The sequence below is a fragment of the Cydia amplana genome, chromosome 17 (assembly GCF_948474715.1).
Source record: "Cydia amplana chromosome 17, ilCydAmpl1.1, whole genome shotgun sequence".
Lineage (NCBI taxonomy): Eukaryota > Metazoa > Arthropoda > Insecta > Lepidoptera > Tortricidae > Cydia > Cydia amplana.
Window position 1 is genome coordinate 8,817,321 of NC_086085.1, and position 18,405 is coordinate 8,835,725.

The window sequence follows — 18,405 nt, forward strand, 5'->3', positions numbered from 1 at the left end:
TCAAAGGAGTTAGTAACAAATACATAAACGATACAATGAAAATTTAACAATTTATATATTTCGGTTCGTTGTAACTTAAAAGAATGCCAATCAATTAGTATGATTTAATTAATACAGAACCCATATTCACAAAAAGGTTCGCTCATTGCTCTAGCTTTCATTTAAGCCTGGTTGACACACATAGTTTGTTTTATAAAGCTTTCTTTAAACTTTAAATCCATAACAGACTATCGAACTTCACAAGTTCACGGTGCAGTGCGGTAGTTAGTTACGGCTTTAATACAAAGAGTAGTATAATATATGCTTTAATAGCTCTATTAGGCGTTTTTTATACGGGTTTTCCACAAAACTTGGCCTCATATAACAATTACAATTATAACTTGGCCTTCTGAACGCATCCATATTTTATTTAAATCTAGCAATTTTTTAAAGAGAGACGTGTCGTGTCAGTCGGCTGAAAGTCAATTTTTCACAAAATCGAATTGCTGGAACTAATGTATGAAAAAACATTTCTTTAATAGTTTTCGGTGTTTTACGATAAGAAGATGCCGGCTGTAAGCTCAGTGAAGCCGGCCAACGGCCCCAACAAGGGGTTGTTTAATAACACGACCGGCTTCAGTACGCTTATCACTGTTACGGTTCTCACGTTGGCTTGGTTGGCCGGGTTTGCTTCTCGGCTTTTCGCTGTTATACGGTTTGAAAGTATTATTCACGAGTTTGACCCATGGTAAGATAAAGTTAATTTGATTTGTAACCTATTCTGTGTCTCGCCCCCTCCCTTCGTTCTAAACGATGTACGTGTTCTAGGTTCAACTACCGATCTACCGCTTATATGGTACAGCACGGGTTTTACAACTTTTTGAATTGGTTTGACGAACGAGCATGGTACCCCTTGGGGCGCATTGTCGGCGGTACCGTGTACCCGGGCCTTATGATCACTTCAGGGACCATACACTGGATCCTTCACACATTGAATATCCCTATTCATATAAGAGATATTTGTGTGTTTCTAGCACCGGTTTTCAGGTATGTTTTCTTATTTACTCATGTTATATTCTATTATATTAACAAAAAAAGTATAAAATCTTTCTATTTTTCCTGGTGTTTTTATTTATTTAGCAAACAAAAATATGCAACTCTTATTTAACTCATAATATTTACAATATTCCATTTATTGCTGTAATTATATACAGTAAATTGTTTTCAACAGTGGTCTGACAGCCATAGCGACATATTTGCTAACATCGGAGCTATGGTCCCGTGGAGCTGGTCTGTTTGCTGCCTGCTTCATTGCTATCATCCCCGGCTACAGCAGCCGGTCCGTAGCTGGCAGTTATGACAACGAGGGAATTGCAATCTTTGCTCTGCAGTTCACCTACTATCTTTGGCTGAAGAGTGTGAAGAGTGGTTCTATTTTCTGGTCTATCTGCACTGCTATTTCTTACTTTTACATGGTAAGTTGTGCCATATTAATTTATGAAAATTTTTGTTTATAGTAGTATTATTAAGTAACTTATTAATTAATTAACCTTTAATTTATTTTTATTATTGATGTAATCAACAAGACCAACAAGGGGATCAACTCAACACGTACTACATACTTCCCCTAAATTCATAATTTTGGACTTTCTTACTAGAGTCCTATAGGAGTTAAGACCTATTTGATTCTCAATACTCCAATTGAGACATGTAAGAGGAACCAATTAACCAATCAAATTCTGAGCTAGAGCTGACTAGTGTGGGGGCAACTTGGGGATGACACATGTAGTTTACATGATACCTTGTTTAAATCTAGCTATTTTATTGGTAATTGAACTTTATTAAGTAAATATTAATGACACATAATGTTGTATGTTATCAGTTTGAAGATTCTTCATTCTCCTAAGAATTTGTACAATTCTATTATAATAAGTTATAAATACATATATGTATTTTACACTCATTCAATTTCACAAAAGGACTATGTACACTAAGTCTAATTAAATACCACATTAAGTATTTATTACTATTTTTCTAGTAAGTACTTAAAGATCTTATCATGTATTTATTCAAGATCATCTTAGTTTCTCTCATTAAAGTAAGAAAGTAATAAAATTAACACACTGTCTTCATGCAAATATAAAAACAAATATGAGTAGGTACAATACTCTTTGCCAAAAATATAAAACATTCATATACTTGTCAATACAATATGACTAATATGTTTACATGTTTCACATGCAAGATACTTTTACCAGTGACTAAAAACAAACGTTCCCTTGTAACATGTTACGAGAGTCTTAAAAGAAAGACATACAATATATCACAATACTTTTTGGATATAGGGCGTCCGCTACCCGCCACAGAGTGGGCGCACGCGTGCAGGTGGAATTGTAGGAAAAATTCGCCGCACGCGTCCGCGTCAGTGAACGGCGCTCATATTATTTTTCGTTAACCCCTCTCACCCGTTCCGAGCACCCGCGCCAGCTAGCAGACGCCCTTAATGAAAAAAGAAAGAAAGATACATAGAACAGTCCCAAAGTAGACTGGGCTCCGACCCATCTAACCAAAAGTGGCAATTTCGGGACTCACCTCTTGGCCGTCTTAAAAAACCGGCCAAGTGCGAGTCGGACTCGCGCACGGAGGGTTCCGCACCATCAACAAAAAATACAGCAAAACAAGCAAAAAAACGGTCACCCATCCAAGTACTGACCCCGCCCGACGTTGCTTAACTTCGGTCAAAAATCACGTTTGTTGTATGGGAGCCCCACTTAAATCTTTATTTTATTCTGTTTTTAGTATTTGTTGTTATAGCGGCAACAGAAATACATCATTTGTGAAAATTTCAACTGTCTAGCTATCACGGTTCGTGAGATACAGCCTGGTGACAGACGGACGGACGGACGGACAGCGGAGTCTTAGTAATAGGGTCCCGTTTTTACCCTTTGGGTACGCAACTAAACTTAACTAAAATATTATTGGTCACGCTCAGATCGCCCGATCCGTCGGCATGTCGTCAGAGGGGCTACCGCGAACCACGTTCAACGTGTTGCCTCTCTGTCGCACTTGTAAATTCGTACGTAAGTGTGACAGAAAGACAACACATCGAACGTGGTTCGCGGTAGGCCCTCTGGGCCCACTCAATACTCGTCCGCGACCCATAGTTTGGGAAATGCTGACATAGAGCATTTTATTTCAGGTATCAGCATGGGGAGGCTATGTGTTCATCATCAACCTGATTCCCCTGCATGTGTTTGTGCTGCTCATCATGGGCCGGTTCTCACAGAGGCTGTTTGTGAGCTACTCTGTCTTCTACATAGTTGGCTTGCTGATGTCTATGCAGATCCCGTTTGTTGGCTTCCAGCCTATACGGACTAGTGAACATATGGCTGCTTCAGGTAAGACTTCTATTAACTGTGCTGGTAATAGCATATTAGTGAACTTGGAATTGGAAGTCCTCAACAAGTCACTGGAGGGACTGTTACTCAGCATAACTAATGCTACTATATAATATACAATAACCATTATCTATTTATTGACCGTAGCGTCAGCGAAGATTCACCTGTACGTACCTGGGCGTAATTCTTAACCGATCCTCTTGAAATTTTGAGACCAGATTCTATGTTTTTTTTTGATTCAGCTTTTGGAAAAATTTCATAATGCTGAAATTGTCATAAAGGACTTAAGCGCCAATAGCGTCTATGGCGACTAAGACCATTGTGAGTTCACTGTGATAACGACTCAACAAACTAAATATTTTTCACTTTTACATTTTCTAAACATAACACGAGGTCTACAGCTCACAGAGCCACTAGTATGTAGTACCTATATTTGTGTCAAACTGCAAGCTTCACTATGCCATGAAGACTTCAAGAAGCGTCACACATGGCATAAGTACTTGTTTCATACTGAATAGTTAGCTATTAGGAGCCTTAGAAAATGCTCAGAATTTTTTGAATAAAAATTAAACTTGTATTGTCTCCAAATGCTGTACATTCTACTCATGTGAAACCAAAAACTAATTGAGGTTTGAAGTTATTCTCATGGTTTTAACAGGAAAAGTATGCATGTACATATTGCCGTTATGATAAGGTCCCATAGATTTAATGGTTGTTTAAACTACCATTTTATCCTTATCACAGCATTGTATGTGCGTTATGTGAAATTGGCTGCCGTAAATGCTTGTTGCATAAGCAACTCATCTACATACACAACCATCTGTTTTACTATTGAAAATGCTTATTGTTTTACGGCCTTGAGCGTTCAGCTGTTATACAGTATTAAACATACTAATGTTAGCGGTAAAATGCGTGTTGAAATCACAACTAAAATTACAATGAGTGAAGCATTAAATTGGTCCGTAGCTAAAATGATTATTAGTATGAGTATAAATAAACCCATTTTCTTAATAAGTTATGATACAAAAATTACGATGATACGTCGACGGATACGACTGGGGGGACATCAGAGATGATCAGATGTCATGGCTATAGGTTTATTCGTCTAGAATCAGGAAGGGAACGGAAAATTCTTGGAATTTAAGCCTTTTACATTCCCGGGTACCCAATTATTTCGAAAACTTACTAATTTTCATTGAATACTAGAATTTACAGGTTAAAAGTACAAAGTTTTTCCAGAGTTTAGTTTAACTGTGAACAATAAATTGTCCGTAATACAATTATTATCTTGACAATGCCACAAATTGGTAGCATCAATATCTTAAATCAATTGGACTTAGACTAATTGAAAATGTTAGTCCAGATTTCCAGAATGAGACCTCACAACGTGCTACAAAATCGTTACAGTGGCGTCCTACCTGTTTCTAATAACTAACTATAGATGGTCAGATCTTGTCAGTAGAAAAAGGCGGCAAATTTGAAAAATGTAGGCGCGAAGGGATATCGTCCCATAGAAAATTTGAATTTCGCGCCTTTTTTTTACTGACAAGATTTGCTTGACCAGCTTTAACTAATTTGGCCCAGTGATCCAAAGTGAATCTTGGCCTTCGAAACGAGAGCATGCCACCTGTCCCGATCCCGCGCAACTTCCTGCCAGTTACCGACGATTCCTGGGCCGACCCACCAGTCAGTTTTTAATATAGCTGGGTGAATCAACTTTTTCTTGTCACTCGTTGCCATGGTTACGTTCTCCTGGGTCACTCTTTAAAACCTGATTTTTAGGCATTTAAATTCACCAAACACGCTTTTTTGTGATACTTATAAACCCTTTCCATTGAGGGTCGTCTACCAAGCGTGTCAGAAAAAGGTAGTGTACAATGTCTTCTAACAAACTATGCTACTATTGTCTCTTGGCTAACCGGACAGAATAACAACAAGAAATAGTTGATCCACCCAGCTGTTAATTTGTAGGTGTGTTCGCCCTCATGATGGCGGTCGGCGCCCTCAAATACCTGCACATGCTGAGTCCCAAGGGCCAGTTTAAGCAGCTACTGATAGTCGGGGGGCTGGTCGCCGCCGCGCTCGTGTTCTTGGCCGTGGTCGCGTTGACCTACATGGGCGTTATCGCTCCGTGGAGTGGACGGTAAGATTCTCTTGATTTGTACCACCCTATTACTTAATTTTTTGGACGGCAATGACCGATATATCCGCACCGTAGGTTCAACGCCAAAGACCGATTAATCGGTCACAGACCACAGAGCAACATAGACCTCGTACGTGCATATGAATACAGAATACAGAATACAGACTTTATTGGTAAATATAAACATAGTTACATTTTACACGTCATAAACTTAAAACTACTGGGTACATTGTGTTTTTATCATTAAATACAAGTAATAAACAAGTATTAACATTTGTAGGTAGGTGGGTACTAGAACCTGTTTCTCAAACGGTGCTGGGTCAATTTCTCACCGGCGCACTCATAAAGTCGGCAATACGATAGTATGCCTGATCTATTAGAAGGGATTTAAGTTTCTTTTTGAATATTGCATCGCTAGTCGAGTCTTTGATGACATTAGGTACGGAGTTGTAGGCAATCGGTCCCATGACGTCAAGCGATCGTCGAGACTTAGCGAGTCGATGCTTTGGGATTTGTAATCGTGGTCGCCTTCGCGACGAGGTGTCACAATTTTTAGCGCTAGATTTGTAATTTTGTATATTTGACCTTACATACATGCACACAGTCAATATGTATACAGACGGTAACGTTAAAATTTTATGTTTTTTAAACAAAGACTGAGCAGGATAGTCAAATGGTTTTCCATCAATAAAGTTCAATTTCATTTTTGACACTTCGGTGACGTGGCGTAAGCGTGACAGCTTTTGTGTTTGACACGGCGTCGAAAAGGTTAACTGAGTTGTTACTGCTGTGTACTAACTATTGTTGTTAGGACTAAGGATTGGTTGCACTGAACCGTCAGTCGCCGTCAAAATGTATTTGTACGGGAGTCCGTCAATTGCGCTTTATGCAAGTTTATGTCTCATAGTTTGTTCGATTTGAGTCAGATCAGGATATACGTTCATATAAAATCTTGAAACATTTTTTTATAATTCTTGCTATCTTTTATAATATTTTTAAAATGTATGTGTGTCGTAGGTTCTACTCGCTCTGGGACACAGGCTACGCCAAGATCCACATCCCGATCATCGCGTCCGTGTCCGAGCACCAGCCGACCACTTGGTCCTCGTTCTTCTTCGACCTGCACGTCCTCGTGTGCACATTCCCCGTGGGCCTGTGGTATTGCATCAAGAATGTCAATGATGAGAGAGTGTTTGGTGAGTAAATTATTGATAGACCAAGTTAACTCTGCACGGACTTTTAATTGAAGGGATGTTTACAAAAACATAACTGCTTAGAGCGGTTGAACCTTTTTTAAGAACATTGTTAATCGTTTCAGGTGTCAACGAGTGTAGTCAGTTATGTTGTTTTTGTAAACATCCCTTCAATTGATCAAGTTTGGAAGTTCTACCATAAAAGTCGAATTCCTATAAAATATGACGTTTATAGTTGCACCTCCACACATTTTCACTGCAAAGTCAGTCCAGATTTATCTTACACGTACTTTAGGGAAAGAGAAAATAATTCGATTTTACAGTTTAATTTATTACTCGATCGGCCAATTCTCAATCAGTCTCTCTCACAGTAACGAATCGTCACTTCATTACCTCGACCTACTATTTTAGTTACATCACTATAGTATAAAACAAAGTCGCTTCCCGCTGTCTGTCTGTCTGTCTGTATGTATGCTTGGATCTTTAAAACTACGCAACGGATTTTGATGCGGTTTTTTTTAAATAGATAGAGTGATCCAAGAGGAAGATTTATGTATAATTTGTTAACCCGTGCGAAGCGGGGAATTATAATTTAAATTGAGTTAATCATGGTGAGTGTCAACGTAAAAAAGTCGTTAAAAATGATATCTTATCCCAACTGCTAACACACCTTTGCTACTTATAATTTCCATGTTCTTGAAATCAGTATCACTTCTGTGAGTTTTCCAGTGATCAAACTACCTGCGACCCATTCCATTAGATACAATCATACACTGTTTTAAAGTCGTCGTTAATTTCCAGTGGCGCTGTACGCCCTTAGCGCCGTATACTTCGCCGGTGTCATGGTGCGACTGATGTTGACCCTGACGCCCGTGGTGTGCGTGCTGGCCGGGATCGCGTTCTCCATCCTACTGGACCTAGTATTACGTGAGGACGAGCTGCCCGTCGCGCCCTCTGACTCGGATGAGAAGAACCTCTACGATAAGGTATGTTGCTGTTTAGAACGTTTACGCTTTTGTAGAGAATAGGTCACGGACAGTTGAAAATCGTGAATCATGTTTTCTTCCCTTAAAGCAGCGGTCGGCAACCTTTTAGCAGTCAAGGGCCACATAGTAGTTAGCGAAGTTGACGCGGGCCGTACTTTGTTAATATTTATGACTTTATCAGACATTGTCGTTTGTCAATATTACATGCAAAATAGCCAGGGAGGCTCGCGGGCCGCAAGTGACAGGTTCACGGGCCGCAGGTTGCCGACCGCTGCCTTAAAGTATGGCACTTTATTACTGCTTGGAAAAGTCGTGAGTCGCCGGAGTAAGTGACGTCGAAGTTAGCTATAGATATGCAAAGTTGCAAGCACTTTCGTTTGATGTTAATTAAAGAGATTATAGTATTAGTGTAGTAGCAGGTGCAATAGGGCGTTTTTTTGTTGTCCCCTACACTTTTTTTTTAATTTGGGATTTTTTATGTTATTTCTACTCAGAATCACGAGCTCTCTCTATCCTAATAGGAGAAAAAAAGTGTCCTAAGGTTTTTATTTCCATTCCGTCACCATATTTCATAGACTTTGTATGGCGGTCGCGAAATGCATAGATCGAAAAATGTATGGAAATTTTGGGACACTTTTTTTCTCCTATTAGGATAGAAAGAGCTCGTGATTCTGAGTAGAAATAACATAAAAAATCCCAAATTTGAAAAAAAAGTGTAGGGGACAACAAAAAAACGCCCAATATTATTAGAATTGTGCAATTCTAATAACATTGGGCGTTTTTGTACTTCATGACTTCCACCCTGCAGATTGAACGGAATGTGAAAACACAAATAATTAAACTACATACGAGTTTTGTAATACTAGGTCATTCTAATATGTTACGCCACATGTTTTTTTACAATTACTTATATGAAATATATAATATAACTTTTATTATTTTTTGAAATGGTAGGTTATTTTAATTTGCCAATAAATTATTCAACCGACAGCTAAAGATTAAGCATGAAAATTGCTTTAAGAGTTTTAATATTGAAAAGTACACCATGTGCTTATTGAAATAGGGTTTCAATTTCTAACGTATTATACATAATGCAGTAATTCAATATTCATGGTCTGTTTGTTGAAATGCATGTAGTTGGCCTAGTTTATTAGAAGCTAATCAGCATGTTTAAGTACTTATTGTCATGGAGTAAATCAAATTACAAGCTAATTTTCACGGTGTTTTATTACAATATCAATCAGTTTTCTGTTTTTCCGATACTGTGTGATTCCAAATATGTTCGGGATGCCAGATATTTTACGAAATAAAGATTTTAATAGGCTACATGACTAATTTTCATTAATGGTATCAATCGATCAGGTTTGTTTTTAGGATCAAATGTCTATATGGAACTCATTGCATTAAAGTAATACAAAAGTTAGAAATGATAGTCAAAGACCGTACTTCACTCGCGAAACGCTCCTAACAAATTGATATATGAACGTGACGTCACGGTCACATAGAGCCCATCTTGAAGTATGGACAAAACAAGAAAATTACGTTGAAATATTGCGTTTATGTATATATAGATGGTCAACCAAATCTTGTCAGTAGAAAAAGGCGCGAAATTCAAATTATCTATGGCACGATATCCCTTCGCGCCTACATTTTTCAAATTTGCCGCCTTTTTCTACTGACAAGATTTGGTTGACAATCTATAATTGCTTTACAATCTTTTTTTGGATAAAATATATGGAATCAAATGGTACCCTTACTTTTTTTCTTTTTGGAAGTAAAAAAAAAAACTTTAATTTTGAAACTTTCAGGTCCTGTGTTTTTGTATTACTTCCATATGGGTATTATTTTAATATCCACATTATTGTGATAAATTGCTCATTTGCTATACCTACTATTATACTAGATTTTGTTATCAAATTCAACAGTGTCCTTATCAGGGATGTTGCGGATGCCGATTTTTTGACATCCGCGGATGCGGATGCGGATTTTTAAAGGCTCACATCCGCGGATGTCAAGATAGTACCATAAAAAACGTCAGTTATTACATTTTAGTAATTTTTATTTCAAAAAACCGGCCAAGTGCGAGTCGGACTCGCGTTCCAAGGGTTCCGTACATTAAGTCCCACTCACGCTTGACTGCTCATTTCTAATAGGTTTTTTTGGTTAACGACTAAATTACCTAGCAGTCTAGCACTTACGCCGATGCTAAGACGTTCCTGTACCGACCTGTTCCACATCCGCATTAAATCCGCATCGATTTTATGCGGATGCGGATGTTGAAAATAATGCGGAAGTTCCGCGGTTGCGGATGCGGATGCGGATATTCGCAACATCCCAGTACGGTTACCATCAGTTTGTCACTGACATAAACGCCGTCGAGAACGTAATTTACTTTCTATACATCTCGCTCGCACTCGCATATTAGTGCAAACGGGATGTATAGAAAGTAAATTACGTTCTCGACGGCGTTTATGTCAGTGACAAACTGATGGTAACCGTACTGGTCCCTATTGTCTATACAGGCGGGCAAGCTGAAAAAGCGCACGCTGGAGCCGACTCCCCCGGCAGACTCGGGGCTCGGCATGAACGTGCGCTCCGGCACGCTGATCGCGTTCATGATCCTGCTGATGCTTTTCTCCGTGCACTGCACCTGGGCCACGTCCAACGCATACTCCAGCCCCAGCATCGTGCTGGCCAGCTACGGGAACGACGGGTACAGTTCAACAATATCCATCGGCAATCCTTAAGAGCCAACAGGAGTGGTCATTTCTCCATACAAACGTACTCGACTGTTTCCTCCGTGGGTTTTGAAGCTAGAGCAATGATTTTTTTCAACACAGATTAATATTGTCAATATGTGTGTTGGACCGTTTTGCTTTTTTTGATATTTTTGTTTTTTAAGGCGCTAGAGCCCTTCAAAAATGGCCAAAATGGCCTAATTGACTATGCCGCAATGAGAGGCGTGCGATTCAAAACTGATATCAATTAGTCAAAAAAGCAAAACGGTCCGACACAGATAATCTCATTATCATTTAGATTTACAAATTTGGTTACGATTGGTTAAGTTTTGGAGGAGGAAACAGTCGAGTACGAAACCACGATTTTTGAGATTTTTACGCAGGATTTTTCGCCTTGTCCTTATCGCACTAGTTTTAGGAGCCGCTTCCGTTAGCGAGACGGGTATATTTACCTAAAATATTTAAATCTTAGCTCCTGTTGGCTCTTAACCATCATCATCATCTTCCTCGCGTTGTCCCGGCATTTTGCCACGGCTCATGGGAGCCCGGGGTCCGCTTGGCAACTAATCCCAGTAATTGGCGTGGGACTAGTTTTTACGAAAGCGACTGCCATCTGACCTTCCAACCCAGAGGGTAAACTAGGCCCGTATTGGGATTAGTTCGGTTTCCTCACGATGTTTTCCTTCACCGAAAAGCGACTGGTAAATATCAAATGATATTTCGTACGTAAGTTCCGAAAAACTCATTGGTACGAGCCGGGGTTCGAACCCGCGACCTCCGGATTGCAAGTCGCATGCTCCTACCGCTAGGCCACCAGCGCTTCATCGTCAATCCTTAACCATAGAGAAAAAAAAACATAGAGTGCTCACTCCGTACATCAGTTTTAGTGCCAAAAAGACTATTAGCATTTAGCATCGAGTAGCGGAACTATCAGTACTGCTACTTGACAATAGATGTAGCACCGACCGGAAAGTCTTATGCTGTTGAGATAAGACTTTCCGGTCGGTGCTACATCTATTGTCAAGTAGCAGTACTGATAGTTCCGCTACTCGATGCTAGATGTAGACACTGAAATTAATAGTCTAACTGATGTATGGAGTGAGCACTCTTGTCTTACTATATTTCTCTATGCCTTAACTAATGCTGAAGTCAAGCGATTACTAAGGACCAGTTGCAGCAACCACATTTGACAGACCGATCAACGTCAGCCGGCGCGCCCCGGCGCTTTACTATGACACTTTCCATACATAAAAATTTAGCGAACTCTTTAACGATACGAACACTTTAGTGCAACCGACCCTTAGATAGGCGGAGCATCGTAATTGATTATGAGAATTAATGCATTCAGTCGTTTTGCTCGCCTAAAACGGTGTCAGTTACTTCGTTGATTGCGTCCGACGTTTAATGGCCCTTTAACGATTCATTGTTATTAAGTTGTATAATTTTATTTTAGTTCACGCAAAATCCTGGACGATTTCCGCGAAGCTTACGGTTGGCTATCACAGAACACCGCTGAAGACGCGAGAGTCATGTCCTGGTGGGATTATGGTTACCAGGTATTTATTACTTGAATTAATTGCACTTTAAATTGTACTCTACGGTTTTATTATGTGGGTTATAATTATGTTGTCGATTTGACGACCGGTCTGGCCTAGTGGGTAGTGACCCTGCCTGTGAAGCCGCGGTCCTGGGTTCGAATCCCAGTAAGGGCAAATATTTGTGTGATGAGCACAGATATTTGTTCCTGAGTCATGGTTGTTTTCTATGTATTTAAGTATTTGTATATTATATCTATCGTTGTCTGAGTACCCACAACACAAGCCTTCTTGAGCTTACCGTGGGGCTTAGTCAATTTGTGTAAAAAAAATGTCCATTAATATTTATTATTTATTTATTTACTTGTAGATAGCAGGCATGGGAAATAGAACAACTCTAGTCGATAACAACACGTGGAACAATTCTCACATCGCGCTAGTCGGCAAGGCCATGGCGAGTAATGAAAGCGCCGCTTATGAAATAATGACCATGTTGGACGTAGACTACGTTCTCGTGATATTTGGCGGTGCCATTGGCTACTCCGGCGATGACATCAACAAGTTCATATGGATGGTCAGGATCGCAGAAGGAGAGCACCCTAAGGATATTCATGTATGTTATGATCGAATATTCAACCTTATTTGTATAGGCACAAGGTGTTTGATGACGATTCTCACTTTTTTTAATGTTTCAGGAAGCGGACTATTTTACAGAGAGAGGGGAATACCGAATAGATTCTGAAGCATCGAAAACGATGTTAAATTGTTTAATGTACAAGTTATCATATTATAGGTGAGTATTTTTTTTTTAATTCTAAACTGAGAACCTCGAACCATTTTTGCAGATTTTAAGTTTCAGATAGATTTCGATTCTGGAACCTTGTGAATAAAAACAGCATTTATTTTTTCTTGTTATACTCGTAAACTTCGTTTTTATATCGTGTGTAGGCTGCACAAAAGGGTTTTTTGCTCTAGTGCATAAAGTAAAATTTCTCTTTGATTATCATAATGGGCCATAGCACACTAACAAAGGTTACAGCGTAAAATGTACCTTAATATATTCTAATAAAGTTTACTATTGCTTTTTATATAAAATAATTGTGGTGGTCAAAAACTACAGACCCTCATAGATCTAGCAATAGAGTCAAAAACCGTCTCTCTACTAAGAATATACAGGCTGGCCCATTTAGATCGGTCAGTATGGGAAAATCTGAAACTATAAGACATACGACGATCTCTTCTTCGGAACCATGTCATCGATTTTAGTAACAAGAAAAACTGCATTCATTCATTTAATTTTTTTTTATGTAAAATGTGTTGAAAAAAATGGTGGCCATTTCGAAAACATACTAAAATAAATTAAAGGATATGAATACAATGCATTTTATTCATTTCAGACATCATGTTTCATAGTAACATTTACTGCTTAAGACCTACACAATCGATATCTAAATAGAAATAATTTTAGATATTTTTTTTCAAAACGTCCGGGTTTGATTCCCGAGCTGAGTACCCTTTTTTTTAATGTATGAATGCAGTTTTTCTTGTTACTAAAATCGATGACATGGTTCCTAAGAAGAGATCGTCGTATGTCTTATAGTTTCAGATTTTCCCATACTGACCGATCTAAATGGGCCACCCTGTATAGATGGTCAAACAGATCTTGTCAGTAGGAAAAGGCGGCAAATTTGAAAAATATAGGCGCGAAGGGATATAGTCCCATAGAAAATTTAAATTTCGCGCCTTTTTCTACTGACAAGATTTGCTTGACCATCTATAAAACCTTTTGCGTTGGCGTGTGTCAGATATGACAGCGGCGGCAGCCCGCCGGGCTACGACCGGACGCGCGGCGCGCTGCCCGGCCACCGCGGCTTCCGCCTCACCTACCTCGAGGAGGCCTACACCACCGAGCACTGGCTAGTGAGGATATACAGGTATACATACATTGTGTCATACTACTACGACCGGACGCGCGGCGCGCTGCCCGGCCACCGCGGCTTCCGCCTCACCTACCTCGAGGAGGCCTACACCACCGAGCACTGGCTAGTGAGGATATACAGGTATAGTAGTAGTAGTAAACTATTTATTGTACAAAAAGACATATTAAAAAAAAAAATAGTAAGAAGTACAAAGGCGAACTTATCCCTTTGAGGGATCTCTTCCAGTTAACCTTTGAGTAGATGAGAGGAGAAAGTGAAAAGAGGGTGACAAATGCAGCAAAATGTACAACAAGGTACCAGAAAGATAAAGGATATAAATACATACAAAATGTATAGGATAAACATACATATATTACACAAAAAGGAATGGGGAAAATACACTAAATATTGGAAAGAATTAGAAAGATATAAAGCAACTATACAATAGAAATATAGACAAATTAATCAGTCAGATCAGATAGCCATAGCTTCTTTAACCTCTCCTTGAACGACGCAACCGATTGTGCCACATACATGTGTGATACTATTTTAAGTAGTTTTTAAGAAATTATCAGGTAAATTTCATTCACCTACTCACCCAGCCGTCCCTATTCACGCCGGTTGACGGTACTTTATTATCAAAGATTCATTGATTGTATTAATATATTTTAAGCAAATGTATCTATTTGTCTCCAGGGTTAAAAAACCGGACGAATTCAATCGTCCGCGACTGCCGTTAGCGAAGAGGACGATTTCTACATCCAGTGGTTTATCCAAAAAGGTAGGCTCATTTCAAACAGATATTGCCTAAAAAATACGTTCTTTTCAATTTTTATAGCACAAATTTGATCTTTTTAAGCGAGGCTATTCCTCCGTAAGACATACGATGACATGTCGTATATACTGGACTAAGCTAAGCCGATGTAACTATAAAACTATGCGTGATTTTGTCACATTAGAACAACTCCATTTTACGCTAGTCAATCGTTAAGGTCCCTATATACATTACTTGATGTGAAAGTCTTTAGTCGTTGATTGGCAATCAGCGATAGTGTGCCGTAGCCCGTAGCTGTGTGTTTTACTAGTGTCCGACCGAAACCGGACTTTTTCCCGAAGCCGAAACTGATTTTGCTCTAGTGTCGGCCTAAAACCGGATCTTTGACCGAAACATTATTTTTATACCGAACCCGAAACTTCGGTCGGGCACTAGTTTCTACTGAGTATTACAATTTGTCCGTAGAACTTGGACTCACACACTTTGATAGACTGACTCATACTACACTACTCTGACTGACTATAGAGTCGGTGTCACTGAGTGCTACATAATATTGTTCCCTTTTTGTCGAACTATTTCCTGTAGTAATATAACAAGTGTTAATTTGTATTCTGAGCTCGTTTTCCATTGTTATAGCAACCGCTATCAGTAGCAGAGTCGGACACGGTACCGTATAGTACTTTTTAGATGTCCATGTCGTGTTGTTACTGATGTTGTGCATGTATTATTTTAATCGTTGTTGTTATTGTTGAAGATTTTAGATGTTTTGAAATAGAAAGCTTACTGTTTCTGTTCTACACCGGTATAAAGTGTTAGATTTAGGAATGTGTCATCTTTCATCTTGATATTCTTTTGTTGTATAATTAAATTAGATATTCAAACAACTATACAGGGTGATTCAGGAGACGTGAGCAGGATCAAACATACGCATACAGTAAGTTATAAACAACTGTTTCGTACCAGTATTTGTGAGATTAACTTTAATTTAATTTATACTGTTTAAAAAAAAGTTTTAATTTATTTACGACATTTATGGTCACCCTCTTTGTTTTATCCATAACAAGTGCCAAATGAATGTCATCGGAGTCTGGTTACTTTTGAAAAATAGTATCTGACTCAAGTCTGACATTTTATTTTCTTCATACTCAAAGTGTTGTCATAACGGTTAAAAAGGTTTTATCTTTGTTAATTTAATGTTGTAGGGTATCCATTTGTAGATAATTAAATTTGTCCTTACCAAAAAGTATAACAACAGAAAAAAAGCGTGACTGTTTCACTTAAATATTGTGGTTAACTATCCTTTTACGTTTACTGGTTGGCTTAGTCCTGCTCACGTCTCATGAATCACCCTGTATGTTGCACATCGCTTCATTTTAAATGTTATATGCACCGTTGTTCAGTTTAGTCATATGATATTCCTGAGAGAATTGTAACTGCATCTTGGTTTTCCAATATATGAAACGGTGAAGTCAATAAAATGTGTATACAGTCAACAGCAGAAGTAGTAAAGCATTCATATGTACAAGCCTTAATATCTTGGCAACATAGTCATATGTGTGTACTTTTGCCGGTGTCTGTACATAATAAACACTTGAACGCATTGCATGATGAATCATTAGAAGCTATTTTCTGTATGTTGCATTCAAAGGGCTGAAGGGTTTTGATTGTTATTCGTTATTAAGACTTGTTTTCTTACAGACTTCACGAAGAAGAAAAGGTCTCCTAAAGAATAAGCCCACGGTCGTCAAGGGCAAGAAAATAGGCCGACTGGAGTGACGCGGAGCTCGCCGCAACACGAGGTCGTGACTCCGCATCAGTGGTAATCTAGGAACCTCTATATCGTCTTGCAATCCCTTCAACTTCAATATTTACGTATCAGAACGAACCGAGTAATCTTTGAATTGCCCATATGCCGAAACCACCTGCATTTAAACGTTATTAACGATTGAATGCATAATTAATTATGTTTTATGAGGTAACGTATGACGGAGTTCTCCATTGCTCGGTTTTATATTTAATACATTTAGAATTTTAGAATCTGTTTGGTTATCAATCTATCTCAAATCATATGTTGGTATAACTAAATGGCGTGTTATAAGAATTCATAACTTTGGTCGTACCTATTTGTCTCAGGGGTTTCAATATTATGTATGTAATAATTATTTGTTTTCGAAGACAATAAGTATGTTCACCAATTATGTAACGTGTATAATGTATTGTATAATGTTCGACGGTCTAGTTGTATTTTAGGAGAGATAGATAGGTAGATTCAATAATTTTGTTACTGAGATTAGAAGAAAAGACATTGAAGACGAATGTTAACTCGAATTACTTTTAGGCATCATTCTGGGCTAATAAGCTTAGAATAAATTTAAAAGTGGTAAAATTACTGCCTTAGGTGAGACTCGTCATGAAAACACGGCCTGCGGATAGAAGTTCAAGTACAAGTCTCGCACAAGGCAGTATTTTTTCCACTTTAAATTTATTCTATGCTTAATAGCATCGTTCGCAGACGTTTCTGCTTGTTAAAAGTTAATTCATTCTGGGCTAGTTAGTATAGTTCCTTCTTATGTAATGCGGATTGCGTGGGCGACATTATTTAATAGAGTTAGGGTGTTTCGAGGCCAAACTACGCGAGCTGAATATGTAAGTATGTAATACCAATTACCCACAAATACATACCTTTTAAAATGATTCCTCTGAAATGTATTCGTACTCGCGCAGTGTACAGTCGACGTCAAAGAGAAATTTACAGCCAAAGTAACAAAAAAATGTTTACACGACCTAAATGCTATGACAATAAAGTCGTGTAAATAATTTTTTGTAACGTTAGTCGTAAAGATCTCTTTGACGTCGACTGTACACTTCAAAGACACCTGAAGGTGTATCTCGGTTACGGCGAGTGCCACGAGACCTTACCACTGATGTAGCTAATGTTTGACTGACACCAATTATCTATTTACTTAGTCCATTAGATGAATATTTCTTAATATTTGATTTCGGCACTGGGTGCGTATGTCATGTTTTCAAGACACGATGTGGTAACAAATAATAATGTGTTTGAGGTTCTAAAGCATTTGGTGCTAAAACTGCATTTACTCGAGTGAGACACTAAAATTAATTTATGTAATTTTTTATTCACATTAATCTTTTTTTCCTCTATCCAATTTCATTGTGCAACGGGTTGTAAAAGAGGAATCCAGATATCTGAAAGAAATGAGATAGACCCCGAAGTCCGTATGTGTATACTATCTGAGTATTAATTTCGACCCTCTCGACTTGCCTACTGCCATGCTTTGGGCTTACACGTCAAATTAGCCAATGGTATGTAAGTATATCGATTACGTGACTATTGTATGAATATGTTTAAGGTTTTGTTTTTATTTTATCCTCTAAATCACATCGTGTCGCGTCCGATCTGAACAATAACCGACGAGTGCACGTGTGAACATATCCTTAGATCAGTCTTATTTGTTGTATTATCTGTAGTTCTATAAATTACAGAAGGCACTCGACTCGGCAGGAGCTTGCTCATACAGTGATGTTTAATACGAGTATAGGATATTTAATACGGTTACGCAAATTTGACCAATTGAATAGAAACAAATCCGTTGTCGTTACGCGTCCTTTGATCGTACGCATGGCTATTTAACGGTCTTTGAATTAATTTTATTTTGAACACATTATGAACACTTATTTAAACATACTGTGTGAGCGAGTCGTAACATCGGACGCTTTG

The 18,405-nt window shown here is 38.5% G+C and overlaps 1 protein-coding gene across 2 annotated transcripts; it reads left to right on the top strand.

Annotated features, from left to right (window-relative positions):
- Positions 1–425: 425 nt before the first annotated feature.
- LOC134655929 (dolichyl-diphosphooligosaccharide--protein glycosyltransferase subunit STT3B) lies at positions 426–16,768 on the top strand. 2 transcript variants are annotated; one of them, XM_063511440.1, is made up of 15 exons: positions 426–727; positions 808–1,026; positions 1,211–1,454; positions 3,179–3,377; positions 5,349–5,520; positions 6,538–6,716; positions 7,515–7,699; positions 10,222–10,412; positions 11,891–11,993; positions 12,343–12,585; positions 12,668–12,765; positions 13,778–13,906; positions 14,588–14,672; positions 15,303–15,332; positions 16,365–16,768. In XM_063511440.1, exons 1-15 carry the CDS (start codon positions 546–548, stop codon positions 16,440–16,442), a joined length of 2,337 nt encoding a protein of 778 aa, XP_063367510.1. In that variant the 5' UTR covers positions 426–545; the 3' UTR covers positions 16,443–16,768. The 2 variants fall into 2 exon arrangements, with proteins under 2 accessions (XP_063367510.1, XP_063367511.1); XM_063511441.1 differs by lacking the exon at positions 15,303–15,332 and having other exon boundaries at positions 16,365–16,767.
- Positions 16,769–18,405: the final 1,637 nt, after the last annotated feature.